This window comes from Mixophyes fleayi, chromosome 4 (assembly GCF_038048845.1).
Source record: "Mixophyes fleayi isolate aMixFle1 chromosome 4, aMixFle1.hap1, whole genome shotgun sequence".
Lineage (NCBI taxonomy): Eukaryota > Metazoa > Chordata > Amphibia > Anura > Limnodynastidae > Mixophyes > Mixophyes fleayi.
In genome coordinates, this window is record NC_134405.1 from 329,161,053 (window position 1) to 329,182,879 (window position 21,827).

General features: G+C 44.3%; 1 protein-coding gene across 1 annotated transcript in view; it reads right to left on the reverse strand.

Annotated features, from left to right (window-relative positions):
- CREB3L2 (cAMP responsive element binding protein 3 like 2) overlaps positions 1 to 21,827 on the reverse strand; it is a 39,999-nt gene continuing 18,172 nt past the window's right edge. Inside the window, exons 2-12 of the mRNA XM_075210352.1 lie at positions 11,586 to 11,802; positions 9,212 to 9,378; positions 8,965 to 9,052; positions 8,625 to 8,812; positions 6,700 to 6,846; positions 6,147 to 6,205; positions 5,763 to 5,831; positions 5,248 to 5,347; positions 3,718 to 3,847; positions 3,422 to 3,635; positions 1 to 1,623 (exon numbers count right to left, since the gene is read on the reverse strand). Coding sequence (XP_075066453.1) covers positions 1,548 to 1,623; positions 3,422 to 3,635; positions 3,718 to 3,847; positions 5,248 to 5,347; positions 5,763 to 5,831; positions 6,147 to 6,205; positions 6,700 to 6,846; positions 8,625 to 8,812; positions 8,965 to 9,052; positions 9,212 to 9,378; positions 11,586 to 11,802 — 1,455 coding nt within the window. The 3' untranslated portion in view covers positions 1 to 1,547. The remainder of the gene's footprint in view (positions 1,624 to 3,421; positions 3,636 to 3,717; positions 3,848 to 5,247; positions 5,348 to 5,762; positions 5,832 to 6,146; positions 6,206 to 6,699; positions 6,847 to 8,624; positions 8,813 to 8,964; positions 9,053 to 9,211; positions 9,379 to 11,585; positions 11,803 to 21,827) is intronic.

The following is a 21,827-nucleotide window of genomic DNA, read 5'->3' on the forward strand; positions in this document are numbered from 1 at the left end:
CAGTATGCAGCTATTTTTTTATTACATTTTTTGCATTTTATGTTTTATAAAAAATATTATACCAAAAAAAAAAAAAAAGAGAGATAGAGAGAGAAGCAATAAACATACATGGAACATAAATGTACCCCTTCAGTGCCAGGTGCGAGATCCATGGCCCATTTTTTAGCGATCTGCCAAGGCAGTAAAAGATTGAGGACAGTTCTGTCAGCAACACCAACGATTGAGAGTTAAGGCTCCAAGTGACCAAACTTAAACAAAATAAGTAATACGTTGCAGTGAATTTGTTCCTCTGTAGCGGTTTTTTAAAATGACAAATTCCAAGAGTCCCTGCTGGCCGTTGGCCAGCCACTGGCTTGCAAAGGATCATGGGATTCAGAGCGCTATATTGTGCAGCCTCGGCACCTTTGGTAGAGGTGGTTGCTCTCAGTGGCGGTAGCCCTGATGATCAGATTGTACGAGGCACTGTACCGGAGACAAGAGGTTAGTAGTTGCAGCAGGGCGCGCACCCTCTTGGGGCTTCAATAATGAACGAAAGTAGCAAATACAACTAATAAATACTATTTACAAAAGCAGGAGGGACATTTAAGTGGCTACGTGGAGAGGAATGGAGCAAGTACTGTATAATAAAATTAAGAAAAAAAACCATCTGGATATAATATTAAGAAACATAATTTAGTGGACTGTATTGAGAGAGGAATTCCAAACAGGAGGGCGTTTAGAATTTTCAACACATATAGAGCGGGGTGGAATTGGATGATGGGAGCCAACAATGTCCTAATATGATCCAGATATAAGGCACTACATATACAGGGCAAGAGGGGAGAGATGGGGTCAAGGACCTGATTAGGGTTAATGTTAACAACCTGTGGCCCCCTAGCTGTTGTGGAACTACAAATCCCAGCAGGACTCAAAAAGCTAGAGAGCCGCAAATTGCCTAAGCCTGGATGAAGATAATAATCTTTAAACCCAAATCTTGTATATAAATTCTCCTCTTTCATTTTGTAGAGGAAGAGGAATTTCCCTTTTTTTTTTTTTTTAACATTTTCCCTTCCAGGGTCCTGTCTGCAACACATTCCTGGCTCATCTTGAACTGAAAGAGTCATCACATAAATATGTCCATTTCACGTCCCAAATTTTCTGATCATAATATGCATTGTCTGGCAAAGGGCTGCAGAAGAAACGAGCCTCCCAGCCCAAATGATTTGGTCACATTTCATCGCAGGTCTTTCTTTCAAGGGGTTAACCAGAGAGGCATTACAGATAGAGTCTTAATTTTAACGTTTCAACGAATTTCCCCTTTTGAGAAGGAACTATTAGATGGTTCCTCTTTCAGATGCCCAAGAAATCTGGGGGGGGGGGTGTTCCATAGAATCTTGCTCACTTCTATCATGGATCATCTGCCAATATCAAGTCTAGAGTCCCAGCCTCCTCCACCTGATAAGGGAGGCATAGTCCAAAGGGCCGTCTCAGGATGGGAACTTGAGGGGTGGCTGCGTCAGTTTGGGAAACAGGGTTTTAAGGAAACGGTAAGCGAAGAAAATATACAATTAGGAAGTAGCGTTTACTCTTCTGTCTAGTTCTATTATTTTCGTCGTCTCATTTTGACCAAAATCCGAACTGAACCTGAAAACAGAAAAAGAATAAAATATATAAACCTGGTAAATAGTGTTGTGTAGATGATAAATAAATAAGACTTAATCCTTTCTCGATCCTCCTCTATCCCACTGAATATCGCGTATCCATATCCTTCACCCTACTGCTCCTGTCTATTAATCCAATTACTTCTCACACCACTGAGTTACCTGCATTCCAGATATCTGCCGTACTGCAAACTTCCCACTAAATCTTGTGTCACTCATATCCCTCACCTATGTTGTACTGCACCTTTCACTAATTGTGTTATCTACATCCCTCATCTCTGCTATATGGCATCTCTTCTACTAAATCCTCTGCTACCTACATCTCATCTCTGCTATACGGCATCTCTTCTACTAAACCCTCTGCTACCTACATCCCTCATCTCTGCTATACGGCATCTCTTCTACTAAACCCTCTGCTACCTACATCTCATCTCTGCTATACGGCATCTCTTCTACTAAACCCTCTGCTACCTACATCCCTCATCTCTGCTATACGGCATCTCTTCTACTAAACCCTCATCTCTGCTATACGGCATCTCTTCTACTAAACCCTCTGCTACCTACATCCCTCATCTCTGCTATACGGCATCTCTTCTACTAAATCCTCTGCTACCTACATCCCTCATCTCTGCTATACGGCATCTCTTCTACTAAATCCTCTGCTACCTACATCCCTCATCTCTGCTATACGGCATCTCTTCTACTAAATCCTCTGCTACCTACATCCCTCATCTCTGCTATACAGCATCTCTTCTACTAAATCCTCTGCTACCTACATCCCTCATCTCTGCTATACGGCATCTCTTCTACTAAATCCTCTGCTACCTACATCTCTCATCTCTGCTATACGGCATCTCTTCTACTAAATCCTCTGCTACCTACATCCCTCATCTCTGCTATACGGCATCTCTTCTACTAAATCCTCTGCTACCTACATCCCTCATCTCTGCTATACGGCATCTCTTCTACTAAACCCTCTGCTACCTACATCCCTCATCTCTGCTATACGGCATCTCTTCTACTAAATCCTCTGCTACCTACATCCCTCATCTCTGCTATACGGCATCTCTTCTACTAAATCCTCTGCTACCTACATCTCTCATCTCTGCTATACGGCATCTCTTCTACTAAATCCTCTGCTACCTACATCCCTCATCTCTGCTATACGGCATCTCTTCTACTAAACCCTCTGCTACCTACATCCCTCATCTCTGCTATACGGCATCTCTTCTACTAATTCCTGCACTACCTACATCCCTCATCTCTGCTATACGGCATCTCTTCTACTAAATCCTCTGCTACCTACATCCCTCATCTCTGCTATACGGCATCTCTTCTACTAAATCCTCTGCTACCTACATCCCTCATCTCTGCTATACGGCATCTCTTCTACTAAATCCTCTGCTACCTACATCCCTCATCTCTGCTATACGGCATCTCTTCTACTAAATCCTCTGCTACCTACATCCCTCATCTCTGCTATACGGCATCTCTTCTACTAAATCCTCTGCTACCTACATCCCTCATCTCTGCTATACGGCATCTCTTCTACTAATTCCTGTACTACCTACATCCCTCCCTCACCTATGCCGTACTGCATCTCACCCACTAAATTTTGTGTTACATGCATCTCTACGCACCTCTCTATTCCACTTATCTTGTCTCCTTTTTTACACTTTATTTTTTACTTTTGTCACTAATCTTTGTGATACTGCACATTCCTATTTTACTTATCTTCTCTCTGCTTTCCAATTAGAATTTGTGTACCCTGCATCCCTCACCTGTGCCGTACTGCACCGTCCCGGCTGCTGTCATTAGACATCACGTGCGATTTGTCCTGGGAGCGGCTGAGCTCCTCTAGAGCAGACGTGTGGTGCTGAGAGATTATCTCGGCGCTCCTCTCCCAGGTGTCACGAGTTTCCACAGTCACGGCAGAGCTATGCAACTCTTCCCACCCATGATGCTCCTCGAAGATCAGGAGATTCCTGGAACGCACTAGGAGAGACCGCAGCAGTCAGTGACTGGTCTAACACTACAAGTAGGGGGCATGAATGTACTATTATACCGTCTCACTTACCTATCGATGCTGCATAGGATTCCGGTATCGAATGGCGGCTCTGCTCTTGAACTGTCTTGGTTGCTGATGGGTAGCGGTCAAACGTCTGTGTGAAGCTACCAAAAATGACTGCAAAGCACAGTACCACCACCTGGGGGAGCACAAGAGGCAACAACAGATTAAGGAAAGTAAAGGACAATTCACCTCTCTCACTATTTAACAAGAACAAACCCAACCTATACTTGGTTTTTGTGGACCGAGACAATATTCATACGCTTTCTATCAATTCACTAATAACCAGTGACATCACTGAGGTGCAACGCTCATCAACAATAATTTCCAGAAATATTGGCTCTGTATACAACAAGGCTTCCTCCACCGACGATAGGTCCATTTAATTAATAACTGGTGTCAATGGTCTCTTAACAACTATTTACAGGGTAATCGAACTAAATCCAAAATTCTACTTAATTATCTGGTTAAGAAAATATTTATCTAAAAATATATTTAGGAGCAGTTTTTCTTATTTTAAATAAATGAAATGTTGGCCTTTAATTATTAATCTGTGTTGTGAATAACCCATCTCTAATCTGTGCAAACTGTCTAGTTGTGGGGTCCCTCTTGATGTGAAATTGGAATTATAGGACCACATTTTTCTAATTTTGCGAGTAAAGGCACCATAAACACATTGGTGTCTACCAGAGCCGTAACTTAGAATTCTAGCGCCTGGGGCGATAAAGACAAATGCCGCCCCCCTAACCCTCAATTTTAACCAAATGAACCTAAAATATTCCTAAATTGCGCCCCTTTCAGTGTTGCGCCCTGGGCGATCGCCCCTGTGGCACAGCCCTAGTTACGGCCCTGGTGGCTACTGTTTTGTGGGACAAAACAATATTCCTGAGAATGTGGGGTAACAATCATCATCATTTATTTATATAGCGCCACTAATTCCGCAGCGCTGTACAGAGAACTCACTCACATCAGTCCCTGCCCCATTGGGGCTTACAGTCTAAATTCCCTAACACACACACACACAGATCTACGAGTTCCATATAATCGATAAAGACTCATGAATACTGGCACAATGTGTACGATAGGAAGATTTTGCTATAGACCTGTTATAATTAGAGCACTAATGAGACACAGAGTACAATGAAACCATGAGTCATTGACAGATCCGGTTACATTATATTTAGAATGGTCCAGATAAATGAATAATCAATGTAATGGAAACCATAGCGAGGAAAAGAACCAGCGTAAATTAATCCTTTACACAAATGAAAGGTTGAGACAACGTAATTATGCCAGTCAGTCGTCTTTCAAGTTCGTGTCACAAGCCCAATGCTCAGGCGAATTAGTCTAAGTGTCTGACACAGATAATTGTGGGAATCGCAACTGGACGTTAACACAAAGAGCCTTAATCCTCAGTGATGTCACTAGTTCCTAATGAACGGATAGGCTGAGCCTTGGCGGAGCCCATAACAAAAATGGCTGCCTCCAGTGTGCTCAGGTAACATGTACGCTAAATAGGACCAGGAGTCCAGCACTCACCATGAGACAGGTACCAGTTTGGGTGCTGGCGACTTTGTAGGAGCGGGAAACTTTGCCTGCCACCATTGCCTGGAGGCGTTGTAGCTGCTGCAAGAGGGTCCTGAGGGTGGGAAAGAAAAATAAAAAGGTGGAAACGGAGTTCTGTTCCTCCTGCAGATATTCTAATAAAAGGGAATTGCTAGAAAATGTATTATTCAGGAGCCAAATGGAAACTTCTAGATCAATAGGAGCTTTCTGCATGTACCCATAGCAGCCAATCAGCAAACAGCTTGGATTGGTCTAAAGCAACATAGACTACTAAAAGCAGGCGTCTGATTGGTCGCTATGGGTTACAGCACCCATGTTCATCGATAGTCCTTTCATGATTTGTATGGATCACTGTAATAGTTAAAACAGACTGAAAAAATGCTGTTTACAGAACATAGACTAAATAAAACAACTTTACATAAATTAGATCTATTGACTAAAGTTCCATTTAGAATACGGTAACTGGAAGTCTGGGTGGATCTTCTCACCTGTTAGTGGTTTCCAACACTTCCACCTTTTTTCGCAGGTCGCCGTTTTCTGAAGAACAGTTCTCAACCCTGCAGCAAGAAAGACAGTGTGTGAGGCAGAGAACGGGGGGGGGATTTTGTCCGAGTAGCTGTGAAAAATAAATCTGAACCTTTAAATTACTCTCAAAGCTAAAGTGACAGGGGCCAGTTGTCTATTTAAACCATTAAAGTGTCTGCTGGGTGTCCTCTTCATTTGCATAGTATACCACAGGCAAAAAAAAAAAAAAAAAGAGAGACAATTGACTACTGTAATATAAAGGGAATTCTTAATGCACAATTGAACCAGCAAGTTACAGTTCTTAGTTAGAGATTAGAGGCAGGAGACAAGTCTGGGCCCATATTTACCTTTTCTCCAGGCTGTCCATATATTCCTTTTTCTTTCTGCGGCTTTCCTGGGCTGAGATCTGAAGAAAGATTCAGGTATTGAGTGATCCCAGTTCAAGTGGATTACCCTGTCCTAAAGTTATATAACTTGTATATTAGTAAGTAGAGTACAGAAAGTATCAGAACGAACGCCATGCAGATTATCGCTATACGTCCATTTGGGTTTATTAATGTTTAAAAGGAAAAGGCTGAATAAAACGGATCCGTCCTGTCTGTCACTCACTTTCAGAGGACCCCAATTTAATGGGGCCAGCCGGACTGACAACCATACCCCCCAGCCTACGGGGGGAGCCAGCCGGGCTGGCAGCCATACCCCCCAGCCTACGAGGGGAGCCAGCCGGGCTGGCAGCCATACCCCCCAGCCTACGGGGGGAGCCAGCCGGGCTGGCGGCCATACCCCCCAGCCTACGGGGGGAGCCAGAGGGGCTGGCGGCCAGAACCCCAGCCTACGGGGGGAGCCAGCCATACAGTATGTCAGAAAGCGATAAGCCAAGGACGACTGTCAGCCCCGCACCTTGTTTTTTATCTTCCTGCGGATTTTCTTCAGCGCCTTCTCTTCAGATTTAGTGAGCGGCAGTTTAGTGGGTATGGGGTATCCTTCAGCTACGAGGGTCCTTTTCTCTTCATCAGTCAGGATCAGGGGTCCAGTTCCCTGCAGCTTCTGCAGAACATTAGGTTAATAAGACAGGTTAGCAGTATAAATGACAAAGTCTGTTGTAGATCTAAATACAGTATTATAACCACAATACATAACATTTAAATAGCTAAAGCTGGATTTGTCTGTACAGTTATGACACCATATAGGGGAGCAGGGCTAAACATTTCACTGAAGACTGAATATTCTACAAAAATAAATTGTAACATTTATTTGGTTATCAGCGAACAGCAAGCTGTTGTTCTGCGTTATCAGCAATTTCAGACCAAACGGCTGACTGTTTCCATTGACCTAGGAAGTCTAGCAAAAAAAATACGTCTTCACCAGGATTAACATTTTAGTCCCAATACCGTTATATCTATTACTCTCCTCAACTTTGTCAATATTATAAGTCCCTTTTTTATAGAAGGCAATACCTATAGACTATCTGTAGAGACCTAAAGATTTCATGCAATACCTATACTCTGCCTGTAGGGGGTGGTGTTTGCTCTTTTTCTCTATCTAAGTATTTCCTGATAGCCTGACACTTTATATTATATATCCTCATATATCTGCATACCGCTGTATTCAATTCTGTTTTCTAAACAATTAAGAACAACTGAATTCACAGACACTAGAGGTTAAATGTATCAAGTTCCGATTTCTGAAAGTCGCCGGAAATTGGCGACTTTGCAGGGAAAACTTAAAGCGGCCATGGCTTGTAAAGGCAAGTTTACCCCTAGGACTTATTTGTTGAGAAAATGCTTCTATGTAAAACTATGTAAACCGGTATATCCAGACATACATTCACAGAATATCTTTCTCCGATGTGAAAACGTTGCAGGGGAAAGTGTTAAACTATTGGGCTGGAGAGTGAGTCAGTGCAAGTGATGAATAGGTGGATTGTGCCCTGGGATGAAGTAATGGGTGTAGATGCTGGATAGTGACTCACAGAACGACCATTAACTGCTGTAGAATAGACTGAAATTTATCTTCCAATCTGTGATGAGTTCATCTAGAACAGTTTATAGCAGTGAGCGATAACTTCTGTATTCTAGTTGTGGAAATCTTAATTAGTAACTTGGTGCAAGCTGCACTCCGGTGTGTAACCCATAGCAACCAGATATGAGCTTTCATCGATATAGTAGGCAGTATAATAATTAGAGCACATACCTGATTGGTTGTTGTGTGTTACTAGAACCAAGTTATTATAAAGGGGGTTTTTCACGTATATGAACCCTGCACTAAACCCCCTCTCTTCCCAATAATATAGTGATGGGCATTAGATCGCCCTAGGGTCACATGCGGTCCTCCAAGTATAACTTATTTTGGAGATGATGGGTAATGTCGGCCCACTTGAAGGTTAGAGGGCACGATGGGGCCCTGAAGCCTATTAGGTTGCCTGTTCCTGCAATAATCGTACTTCGGTGTTGTTCCCCCACCATTCACACATAGATAGGACCTTCGGAGATGTTCAGCTCTCTCCGTAACATCAGAGATACGAGCCGCGGTGTAAGATCCCTCCCGCTATGGAGAGGCCCAACCAGCACCAAAGGCGATTAGTAGAAGCCTCGGCAATGTTGGCGTGACGGGAGCCTGCTGAATAGAGAGATGATGAGAGACCACGAGGAGGGACCAAGACCAAAGTACTATTATTGGGATGGGAGGGGGATAAGTGAAGCGGAGATCCCACTTAAGTCCTCTGCTTAGAATTCAGAGACGCTGGTAGGACAGCAGTAGTCAGCAAGCCCCTCTACTAAAAAGACTAAATTAAACTAACATGACATATAGCGAAAGAGACTTACGTGCGGGGCAGTCAGCAGGGGTGAGTTAGAGAGAGCGGAGGGGCTGCGAGCTGTCATTTTGTTCCCGGATTGTGATTGGACGGGGCTGGAGGGTGGGAGGGACCTGCTGGGGCTCTGGCCTCCTTCAGAATCACTCCCATGGCTGCTGGGAGGAGTAGGGGGCAGTTGTAGGCTATCAGATGAGGCAGCTGGACGAGGGGACAAAAGCAAAAATTGTGACCATGACAACAACAAAACACAAAGAAAACTAAAGCGAACAATGAACCGTAACAAGAAAAACACAGCAACGTATCACATGACGGGGCGAGATACAGCTTCTGGTACATAGGGAGGAGCTCACCTTCTTTTGGACACAAGTTCAGGAACTGATCCACTTCGTGGGGCTCCAGTTTGATCTGCGGCATGGACTTTGGGGTCAGAGGCTTATGCTGGAATGAAACAAGTGCACTATGTATAAGGAAATGGACCGGAGAACGCAATCTGGAGGACTTTACACACAAGAAATCTTGTATGGTCTTCGTACAGCGTTTCAGATAAGAGGCCTGACCTAGTGCAATAGGTATCTATAGACATATGTTGGGGCTCACCTGCTCTGGCTCCGGCAGGGCTTCCACCTCGAGGGGAGCCGTTACTGTGCTGGTCGTCAGTGTGACGGAAGGGGCAAGGCCCGGGCTCTCCTCAGTAGGGACTTCCATCTTAATTTTGGTTGGAGTGAGCTGTCCTCCCAGGCACCAGTCATCACCTGCGAGATCCCCTGTGGAGGGAGAGGTTCAGGGTGAGAAAGACGTGAAACAGGGTTTGGCAATGCTCCGACGATAACAATATAGAATGGAAGTCTCCAGCTACAGAACAAGCAATATGGCTACTTTCATAAGTCTGCAGTTTCAAGGGGCTTTTAAAGCACAACCTGTCTCCTACACAACGTGGAGGCGGCCATTTTGGGAGATAACAAATATTCACAAGATACAAGGAACATTTACACCCCTTTCTTTTTTTCTTTTAATTAGACTTAAAGCTGCATTATGGCCTAATTGGTAAATTTGACTATTTCTTCCCTCCAAGGAGCCCCAGGAAAAGCAGCTGTGTGGAGCAGCCCCCAGGGAGGATAAGGAAGAGGTTGGTCAAATTTAGGGATTAAGTGGTAATGCAGCTTTAAATACTCACGACCTATCGCAAATCTATGCTGTTTACGCAACCAGAGGGGAAGACGTTTTCTCCTGCACACCTCATTTCCAGGATAGTTTCCTACCGGGGACAGTGAACTTATAACGTGATTTGAAGGTGGAAATATTTCCAAACTCAATGGAGTAATAAGCTCACAACACCTAGTACTGTTATTGTAAGGAAAATACAGAGCAGTGAAAATTATTTTAATTTTTGACCTGAGCCAAACTCCTGGGGACCTGACACTGAGCAGGAAGTGGAGAGTGAAACACCTAACAGACCACGATACAGACCACCACTGGTCTGTAAGGGCCACAGAGGGACACAGTTACAGGATACTTTGCGGCTGGTATCTGCTGAGAATTGTACTGTTCAGCCGGTCTAGATTCAGTAGGGCTCATTCACCAAGACTGCATTCAGGTGCAGCATTTGCCCTGAACCACAGTAACCAATCAGCAATTAGCCCTTTATCTGTCAAGTGCAAGTTAGAAAATGAAAGCAAGTGGCCGATTGGTTGCTATGGGCTAATGAAAATTGCTGCACCCAAAAACAATGTTAGTACTTAAACCACACGTACTGTAAAAGTGGAAACCTATAACTGTCCCTAAAGAGGAGGAGATTTCAGCCTACATCAAAGTGGAGCATGCAGCCCTTTCATTTAGAAAAGTTTATTAAAGAAGACGGTCTTATCTCTCAATCCCCAAACAATGCATAATAAGCAGCAGCCGTTGTGAAATCACGAATGACGGCATTTCTGACCTATATAATGTCATTAGTCTATATTGCTACATGACAAAGAGCGAAGGTCCTGTCATCCAGCAAGGAAGGATTAAAGCAATTGCCCTGTAGGGGTGCGAGGTCTGACATCAGCAGAACATAACACCTTATGGCTTCCGGGTCTTTTCTTTGCCTTAAAGTAGACTTTAACCCTTGCCTGGATCGTGAATGCTCACGTTGTCTAATAATCTCGGCGTAGGAGGGGGTGAGAGGAGACAGGAACATTAACCCTATATAAGACCGTTATACAATCAAGGAAGCTTCCTTTATAAATTACACACATTGTTACCCGACCCGTTCATCGCAAAACTAGGACAGGCCAGTTACACCTCTCCCCTCAGGTTTCCCTGTCCGGTAAGCCAGTGGTTGCAATACAGACCCTACAGCAATTCCCATCACGTCACCATTTCTCAATTTGATAACATTTTCTTTTTAACTTTATACATATACAACTATTAACTTATCAAGCCCAGAAAATAACAGATGGTGAACATCTTAAAAGGGCAGGAGACCAATTGAGTCTTGCGGTCAATATTGGGGGGAAAAAATAGGGACATTTTGAGGGAAAAAATGTAAAAAAAAAAAAATGTCCACAGATAAAGCTCTAAGAACGGGGACAGCCTATGGAAACTGGTTGGCAACTTACTAAGACAACGGCATGTGAATGTGGCTTCTTAACAGGCCATAAAAGGATATCTTATATAGCATAGTGGATATCGGGTTGTCAGCCATTTATATTTGAGGCAGCCATTTTGCTAACGGAACTACTATCCAGTGAATAGGGTGAGACACTGGTGATGGCAGCCATATTGTGGCCTAAAAATGTAGCCCATCAGGTCACTAGGAACATGTGACGTTACCGAGGCGTGTCATGAGGTACTGCCTCACACACACACGTAATACACATACGTGTATTTTTTTTTCCATGAGTCAGCTGCATTTCTAAGTGTCATACACATGTTTACGTGTACATGTTTGTAAAGACCCCATTTCACCCCATACTTTGCCCGCTCATCGTACCATCACTAAAGTTGTCGTCAGAAGAGCCGTGGGTAAAAGGGGACTGAGGGCGCGAATCCCCACACAGAGAGTAGCTGTGCTCCGCCTTGATCATGGGGGAGGGAGAGCTGGGATTCTCTACCTCCATCATTTCGTACTTCTCGGTCAGGAACGGGTCCCCTATGAGCTGTCCCAGGGCATCCAACAGGGCAGTGTCGTCGAGGAGCTCGGAGAAGGGCTGCGGAGGAAACAGAGGGGGGGGGGGGGGGGGGTAGTCAGTCCATATTCAGATGGCAAGGTGCAGAGAGCAACCACATTAATGCAGACTGGGACAAGCAATCTAAAGACAGACAACAACATTGCTTTTACCAACAAAATTACATACTTGCAACTGTTTGTTAATTACCTAGAACCACTCTTTTCTTTTCGCACACTACCTTTGTTTAGCAGAGCTCCTCACAGTGATTGTAGGAGGATATTTAACCCACCCCCTCCTCCCCTTTGTGTTTTTTCAGAACTTTATGGACAATAAGTTTCCAGAGAGGATGCCCCATATCAGTATATGGTGTGTGTTTTTTTTTTTTTTTTTTTAAATGTAACCTATGTTTATCTTTAAATCTGTGAATTACTGCAATTTCTTTTCTGGCTTCCTGATGAAGCCTCACTGTTCAAATTTCTGTCTGCTGTTGTATAATCAGTCTTTTTTTGCTGCTTTTTTTTTTTTTGCTTTCTGTGCTTACAAGCCAAAATAAAAGTATAAGTGTATATGTACTGTATTATGTATTCTCTACTATATTTATGTTTTTGTGGCAGAGTTTATCACCCAACAATTCAACTTCCCAAAGACATACATATTTAATAAATAAAGAAAAACATACTACATAAAGTCACAAACACCACATTGCAGGATAATATACAATTTATGTGCTATTACACAATTGGTGCTGAATCAGTCAGAGGGACAAGTTGGGAGGTATCTGTGTGTGTGTGTGTGTGTGTGTGTGGGGGGGGGGGGGGGGGGGGGGGCACAATTTTTAGTTCCCCCTCACGATGGAGATGTCATTGTGTCCGGGTAACAGTTACAAAACAACACATTCCCATGCAGCTAGTGAGAAAAGCCAATATGGTCGTTTGTTTATGGTTTGTTTATAAGTGAAAGGGGAGGTCTGTATAAACTGGGCACCTGGGAGTCAACCAAGACCTCCTGCTAAGACCCCAGCAAACCTTTTACTAGCCCAGCACAGTGTAAACAGGAAGGTCTCCAGTAATGTTATATACACCACTATGGCTGCACCCGGGGGGGGGAAGGGGGACCCTGCAATACACAGGCAGAGGACCTCCTACAAATAATTATAAAAAAAAAATTGAAAAATAAATATAAAAAGCTGCTCTATGAAAAATGGTTACTAATGCAGAGTTGCTAACTGTGCCTCTTGTCTATGGCCAGACCCCAGGAAGCCCTGTCCCCGAGAGTGGAGGCAGCCATTTTGTGTGCTGACCTAATATAGTCGTATAAATTCACCAGGAACATGTGAGGTGATGAGGCACTTCAGCTGCATACTGTCCAGTAACTAAACAGGCTGTATTCTCATATACTGCAGGTCTCCGGTTACAGAGGGCCAGACAGGATGGTGTCCACCCCCCTACACAGTAAATAGCAGCAGATCTCTATGGGCAGCCTCACAGTACAAACACGCATTGTGTGTACACTACATACAGTGAGGAGATGCCCTCTCTGTGAACCAGCCACCCATCAGTGTGAATAGACTGTGCAAACACACATGTAGCAATGCTTGGGAAGGGCTAACTCCCCCCCCCCCTTATTCTGTCTCTGGGGTGCAAGTTTCTTACAAGTACTCCCTGTGTCAATTCATAAACCTGTAACACCCAGTTGCTCTATGTTTAAGTTATTTTCTAGATTAATAATTTGCAGATTGAATGGACCCACGTACCCGGTCATCTGCTGAACAATGACCTTAGTAAATATCTACACAATTTAAATAATGAAAGTTTAGATATTTATTTCATACTTGCCAACTCTCCCGGAAAATCCGTGAGACTCCCGAAATTCAAGTCAGTCTCCCAGACTCCAGCGAGAGTTGGCATTTCGCCCGCATCCCGGAATTCCCTTGTTAAAATGGCGCGATTCACAGAGAATCGCGCCATTTTGGTCCCACCCCGCGAAAACAGTCATTTCCGTTGCGGAGGGGCGGGACCAAAATAACGCGTTTGGCCGCGCCCCGCCCCCTAGTCACGCCCCGCACCCGGAAACAAGTTTCCGAGAGTAGGCAAGTATGATTTATTTTACATAACTTAAAAGACAAGTTCTTAGCACCCTCTATTCTGCAGGTGTTAAAGAGTCTGAAGGATTTTCAAAATGAAGAGTTATGGGGTCTGCGTGTATCTGACAGCCTCAGACTATGTACACACTGCTGTTTGAAAAAAAAAAAAAAAATGCTAGGAAGAAATGCATATAAATAGCACAGGGTTTATGTATACGTAAAATATGCGTTTAAATGCAGCAAAGTGGTTAGCATTGCTGGCTCACAGCACTGGAGTTCTGTGTTTGAATCAGAACAGGGTGGTGTTTATATGTTGTGTGGGCTTCCTCCGGGTGTTCCGGTTTCCTCCCACACTCCAAAACCTTCACTGGCAGATTAACTGGCTGCTGTGTGTAGTAGGGAATTTAGACTGTAAGCTCGAATGGGCAGGTTCTGACACGTCACGACTGGACATAGCCACACACCCGAGGCGTGCCTAGCGATTTTGAAGTGATTGGCTGCCCCATATTGTCCTCCAAACACTTCCATTACTGTGCGAAGGTCACCCGTTCACCGCAGTGAGCAGACAATATACCTCCCAAATTTCCCAACCGTGACAAAGATGTCCCAGGTCAGGATGGTGGAACAGAGCCGTCAAATCTGGACTGTCCCACCTAAATCGGTTCGGTTGGGAGGTCTGGCCTACATGCACCAAGCTGGCTTTAGAATGGAATCCTGAACATAGACTTGTACCACCATTGTGTATTTAGCCTAACAGTACAGATCACCTTTAAAATTCTCCGGATTCCAAAGCATAAAGACCAAAAAGCATTGGGGTTAGTTAGACCAGCAATGACCGAGGGTGAACGCTGTACCCGCATATAATTTCTTACAGGATCTGCATGTTTGTTATATGCGCCACTGTCCCTATATTATTGCGGCATACAGTATCATTCGCACCTAATATAACTAGATATAAATGTGTATTCTTCTGATCCAGCAGAACACTGTTACTGTTATTTAAAAACAAGGAACGAGTTAGTATTTGAAGTGCACAAACTCTGCCAGCAGTTATTACAAGAATCTGGGGGATGACTTGGCAGCCAGGACCTGTGATTGTGGTTCCAGCTGAAGAGTCTTAACCCCTAACAGTCAACAGTCTTCTTGCAAACTTACTAGCTCTGTATTATCTTCCTGGCCCACCCAGCAGTGATGGGGTTAACAGGCCATTACTGAAGAATAAACCCAGACAGTTACGTAGCGGAACCACAAATCCAGACAAACACCCCAAGTCTGAAACCCGATCGTTTGTTTCCATGAGTCATGGCACCTTTTCCTACCAAAAATACGGAAATGAAGATGTGGGAAAGACTGATCTTAAAGCGGAGCAATCAGGAAAAGGTGGAGATGGGAGATAGATACCCCAGAACAAGAGACTCAGGGTGACATAAGAGACAGTAGTTATGAATAAAAGACAACAGGAGAAAAGAGACAGTACAGAGAGAAAAAAAAAAGGACAGTGATTGGGAAGGAACAAGACAGCAGCAGAGAATAAGAGACAACAACTGAGAAAAAGCAACAACACAAACTGACACTAGAGAAACAGAACAGGAAGGAAAGAGATATAGCTGTGGATTATATAGGAGACGATAAGGAGAGTGAAAGTAGGACAGACAGGACCGGTTAGGTAAGAGACAGACGGCCGTCAAGGAGCGGCGAGGCAGGACCGTCGGACAGACGGCGAGGCAGGACCGTCGGACAGACGGCGAGGCAGGACCGTCGGACAGACGGCGAGGCAGGACCGTCGGACAGACGGCGAGGCAGGACCGTCGGACAGACGGCGAGGCAGGACCGTCGAGGCAAGACAGTCGGACAGACGGCAAGGAACGGCGAGGCAGGACAGCCGGACAGACGGCAAGGCAGGACAGCCGGACAGACGGCAAGGAACGGCGAGGCAGGACAGCCGGACAGACGGCAAGGAACGGCGAGGCAGGACAGCCGGACAGGCGGCAAGGAACGGCGAGGCAGGACAGCCGGACAGGCGGCAAGGAACGGCGAGGCAGGACAGCCGGACAGGCGGCAAGGAACGGCGAGGCAGGACAGCCGGACAGGCGGCAAGGAACGGCGAGGCAGGACAGCCGGACAGGCGGCAAGGAACGGCGAGGCAGGACAGCCGGACAGGCGGCAAGGAACGGCGAGGCAGGACAGCCGGCAAGGAACGGCGAGGCAGGACAGCCGGACAGGCGGCAAGGAACGGCGAGGCAGGACAGCCGGACAGGCGGCAAGGAACGGCGAGGCAGGACAGCCGGACAGGCGGCGAGGCAGGACAGTCTGATTAGGCAGAGTACAGATTACAGAAACAATAGAGCAACAATTGAGGAAGATGTCAGATGAAGGAAGCTGAAAACAAATGGGGAACGAGAATAAAGTCTTGGAGAATAGAGACAGGATGGAGAATGTGGGGATGTGTGTGTGCCAGATGTTAGAGTCTGCACACAGCTTCCACAGAAAGGATTGCACTGAGTCAGGTCTGCGTTGCATCATCTCAGTGCACCCCCCACCTCCCTCCCCACACACCATACACAGAACAGATTTATTTTCCAGGCCTGCACCAACAGAGGGTCCCCTGATCTCATACACACACTTAGTACATCCCCTGTAGAAGAACCATCCTGGCCGTGGTCCAAAGGGACCCCCGGGGCTCTATGTGAAGTGCAGCCCCTCATGTCTAGTGCAGCCGGGGGTGAGAGAAGTAAACAGCCCCCACCGGTTAATCTGACACTCAGTTCTCTCTTTATATCCCTTTTAGATCTCTGCAGAACACTGCACACTGCTCACACTTACACCCAGTACTTCTTTATCACACTAGTACACAGGCTCCTGGGACGTTATAGCCGTTGCAGGGGCAGTTCGGTGGTATGCCGATATCTAATGAATTTCTAAGTCACATTCTCAGGAATACTGGCTCAGCCCACAGAACTTCTGCTTCTTCTGCAAGTCTTACAACTTTAACAAGAATAGGAGCTGCCATATTGATTCACGGCCATGCTAATAAGAAACTGCATCCACTGTCCACAACAGTGTCCCCCTGTGGCCAAATTATCATGGAAAACTTCAGAAAACTTATTTTGCTTCAGCACATCAAATATTATTAAAAATAGAATACAGACACGGAGGTGCTCATCGTTTATACAGCAAAACTAGCGTTACGGACTATACTGTTGTAGAAGTAACGGCTTAAGTTCACCAAACAAACTCAGAATAAACACCAGCCATTTTAGAGGCAGGCGGGCGGTTAAGCTAACCCCTCCGCTTGTCAGCGAGACACAGTTATGTATTCCAAGCCTCAAGGCAAGCAGCTAATGGAGACAAGTCCCAACGTTGTCCGGACTCACTCGCTGAGCACAGAAATGTGAACCCAGGTGTTACCTGGCAGGATACAAAGAGTCTCTTTCTACGGCAGGAATCCATCGCCCAGCAGAGGATGAATCGGACATTCCAGCAGATAGCTGGCGGCACCCACAGGCTCAGAGCCTTATTAGGGGGATGTTAATAGATAGAACCAATTTGCTTCTTGCAAATGTCTCTATATAAAAGCTAAGCACAAACAACCATATTTTGGTTGGTCAATTTAAAGTTTAAACAAGAGTGTGGATCATTTTCATTTACTAGCTCCTGCATAGCCTTGTGCGACTTTTACTAAACACACAGCTTAACATTATTTTTAAATGAAGATAAAGCAATGTATTTATGAATGGTTTATAGTCACTGTCCTTTAACGTGCCACTGTTGTGCTCCCGGCATTGGATACAATTGTATCCAGGCATCAGTATTGTGTCTAATCCAAGTAGATCAAAAGATGAACAACCGAGCCTGATGGTATAAAAACATGGTTGGAAAGCATAGAAGGAAACTAGAACTACAGAACAATGTATTTGGCATCATTTGCAGGAGTTTATGTTCAAGTCCATTAAAGTAATCTGAAGGTAAAAAAAAAAAAAAAACTTCAAAGTTTTATAAAACACAACACAAACAAACACAAAAGATAAAGAGTATTATGATCCTAAACAACACTGAATAGCAGAACACATCAGACACTGCTATGACAATTTGCAGAGGAAATTACGAAGCTATAATTAGTTTTATTCTGATAAGACGCAGATGATCTACAGACAAATCAAACCAAGGGAGAAGGTACAGTCTGTACTGATAGAATGGAGAACCTATATATACACACCACGTGTAACTGGGGACATAGTTCCAATAAAACGGTTTGTAGGCTGCCCCCTCCTCAGCGCTCCCCTATACATGCGTCCGATTGGCTCATGGGAAAGTGAATATATCTCGGTTTCTGACAGCTATCAGACAAGCTTCCTGCTGATTACACAGAACAGGGTAAGAAATCAGCACTGTCGTCACTTCACGGAGACTGACATGAGAAACATGTATATATGTGATAACAATGTAATACGGTCATGTTATAATACACAAGTGATGTTTATGTAAATAATATTTGCAGACAAGAGGAATAAGAATGTTACTGAAAAGAGCTAACAATCTAAAGATAAAAGCTATAGAAGAAAAGATTATGGAACCTGTAAGGTGATCCAGTTTGGGTGCATTGTAAATAGAATTGTGGTATTAATGGAGTATAGTTGTAACAGGTCAGGTGAGTAAAACAAGTTACAGTGGGGCGAGGTTAGAAACATGCTGGAAGAGATTTTCTACAGATCAAATTACGTCACCCGGTTTGACACAATTTGGCCGGTCCAAGAGCCTTTAACTCGTGTGTTGGACGACTGCAAAGATTGGACCGGTCTGATCAGGGTTCCACTGCCGCACCCAAATTTACTGTTCAAAATTCCAGTCCTTTCGAATTTAACGCACAGTGTAAAACTTGGCCAATTAAGGTGGAACAGGCAAAGTCTTATTGTACCAATCTCTAATCCGGCTGCGGCATTACTCTGCTTGTTCAAAACTTACAACAAAAAGTAACAAAAACAAAAGCTTGTTAATTATACATGAAATTATTGACAATAAACTGGGTCACAATTATGGCTCCTGGCCTAAAAGTTTACCCCCCCATACCACAGATTCTCTATATTAACCCATATAAATTCTCAGTTCCTATTAGAATGTTTCAGTATTGTGACAGATGAAGTGTGAGAATCCTAATGACACTTCTGATACATATGCAAGAATAAGAAATCCGGACTTTAGGACCGCACTGGAGATTCTGGCAGAGAGGGGGAAGCCTTCGCCTGTGTACAGAGACAGCCTGGTCCACTGTGAGCTCACATCTGCTTTCCATCACTGCCGGGGCCCTCCCAAGCCAAGAACAGCTCCACTCAGGCTGTGCGGCTGGGGGGGTGCCACTTTCAAATGAAACAATCATTTTATAGATTGCAAGGACTGAGGGGGAGACACAGCCGGAGGAAACCAAATAGTCAGGGGGGAGTCTTCCTTTCAATCTGGATTTTAAAAGATGGAAAACGCCGCCACATGCGACGGAGAGAAAAGAAATGCAGCTACCACGGTTTCTACTCACCCGATTCCCCGATTGCATCATGGGACAGCGACCCACAAATTTAACTGGAGCAGTAAAGCCGGGTGCACGCTAATGCAATCTACTTCAGATTTCACCAATGACTGAAAGTCCCGATGATCATGCCGATTCATGTGTACACACCTACACGATTTACCGTCAGATCTGTGATCTTCATCTCTCATAACCATCTGCTGAAAAGATTGCAACTCTGTACAGTGTACAGATATCTGCCTACGCTGCTGCTCGGGGGTGTGTATACACTTACACAGTTGCCCGACATAGTTCCATCTTTGATTTGGTTTTATAAACTTCCTGAAAATCATGCTCAAACGACACATAGCGCTTTGGTATGATCAAACATGATCGTGGGAGTGTACACACTCCTGCAAGATTTGGCCAAATAGTCGTTTATTGTGTGATCTGCACGACAATCGCATAAATGTGTACCCAGCTTAAGGGTCTGTGGGTCACTATACTGGGTGCTAATTTGCAGACTTGTTGCTTTTGCCCCCACCACTCACACCCAGATAGAGAATGAGAAGCAATCAAAAACTGTGCCACAACCGGAAGTGGTCCCACCGCCCGGGGCGGTAACTACGCGGTCAACATACTTTCCCCGATACCAACAGAACATTTGTATTAGTGCGATATAAAGAATATTCTAAATTATATTTCATTAAGTGACAGAATAAAAGCACAAATTCAGGTCTATGGCAATGTATATCTCTCTATATATCTATATCTATTTATATTTGTTTGTTTCTTTGTTTGTTGGCGAATATCTTCCACAGCTCAAGGTAAAGCTGCCAAATTCAAATCTAGTGCTGCTGCTCCTTTGGCTGTTGGAAGGAAACCTCGCAACACCACAACACGACATAATGCAACATTTTCTAAATCACATTTTTGGTCTATTTGCCAAATAATTTGTTAATATATAAAAACTGCTACACATTACAAATTGGACCCGCGCAATGCGGGTGACCCTGTCTGTAAATAATAAATCACCTACACTTTGCTTCCACTTAAATAATGTTACCTACGACAGCTGCCTCATAGGACCCAAAAACAAAGCTCAATCCTTGTATCACTGTGCTGGGGGTAAACTGTTAATTGTCCCTGGAATTAATAGAAGACCAACTGCAAACTGTTTTCTAAGAAATTCAGTCATGAACGAGGTATCGCGTTGCACAGGCAGCAATGGATTATATAACATCCTTTGTGATCCCTGTACCACACACACCAGGGGTCCTCGGTTATGACGTACAATCTCCATTCAAAACCCCAAATGCGTCACCATTGATGAAATTACTAGTAAAGAGCGGGTCAATGTAATTTACCACACATACAGAGTTTCTATAGGGAACAAAAGAAAACGAAATTAATTCTCACAGGGAGGTACAGGATTAAAAGGAGAAGATATATTTGTGTAAAAATAAAATCTAGCCACCCTATCACAACCATTTAGGACACAATAAGTTAAAGAAAACACACACACGAAATTGCAAGGTTCTACCAAGGGGACAAACACACCGGAATGCTGGTTACTGCTACCATGACAGCAGCTTGATGGGATGTCCAGCAGACCCTGCCTTGGGGGTTAGGAACAGTGAGACTCCTTGAAGTGCTCCTCCCAGGTAAATGCTACCTTTGCACACTTATGTAATGTGCTGCAGACAGACCTAAAAGCCTGGGGAGATCCTAGACTAGAAGAACCACTTAGACAAATCGTGCAAAGTAGTAGAATCTCTCTGCAGATCTCATTACACAGTCAAAGTGGCATATACTGTCCTAATCCTAAGGTACACCTACATAAGCCATAGTATAATCAGTTGCCTCAAATTTTTTTTAGCAATTGTTTAGTACCCAATTGATTTGAAAATAAATACACCTGTCTGAAAGTCCCACATGTGGTTAGGTTTCTAAATATGAGCTTCATCATGAAGATCAAATAACAATCAAATACAATTTTCTAAAAGGGTATCGAAAAGCACCAGAGGAAATTATATAAGATTCCAAAGACTTGTAATAACTCCTGGAGTACTGTTAAGACCAAAGAAACACGAGAATTTGGAACAACAGAATTTCTCTAGAACTGTCCAAAACTAAAAATTGGCAATTCTAAGGGAGTTACCAAGAGCCTAAGGCTAGGAGTGACTCTGTAGGAGTTGCAGTATTTTGGCAGGGGCGAGATGCAATCGGAGTACTTCATAATTCTATGTTTCTTGGGAGGGTGACAAAAAGAAAGCCATTGTTGAAGAAACAATGGTTTCCTAGGGTTTACTAGAAGGCTTGTGTCCCACATACCAAGTGGAGGAAGATTCCAGGTCTGTGTGACCAAGGACGAACTTTTAGGCCTCAACACTTAGGGGCTGTGTTTGGCACAAACATGAAGCATTACGGCAGGAGCATAAGGCTATGGGGATATCCACTTCTTAAGGGACAGCACGGTGGCTC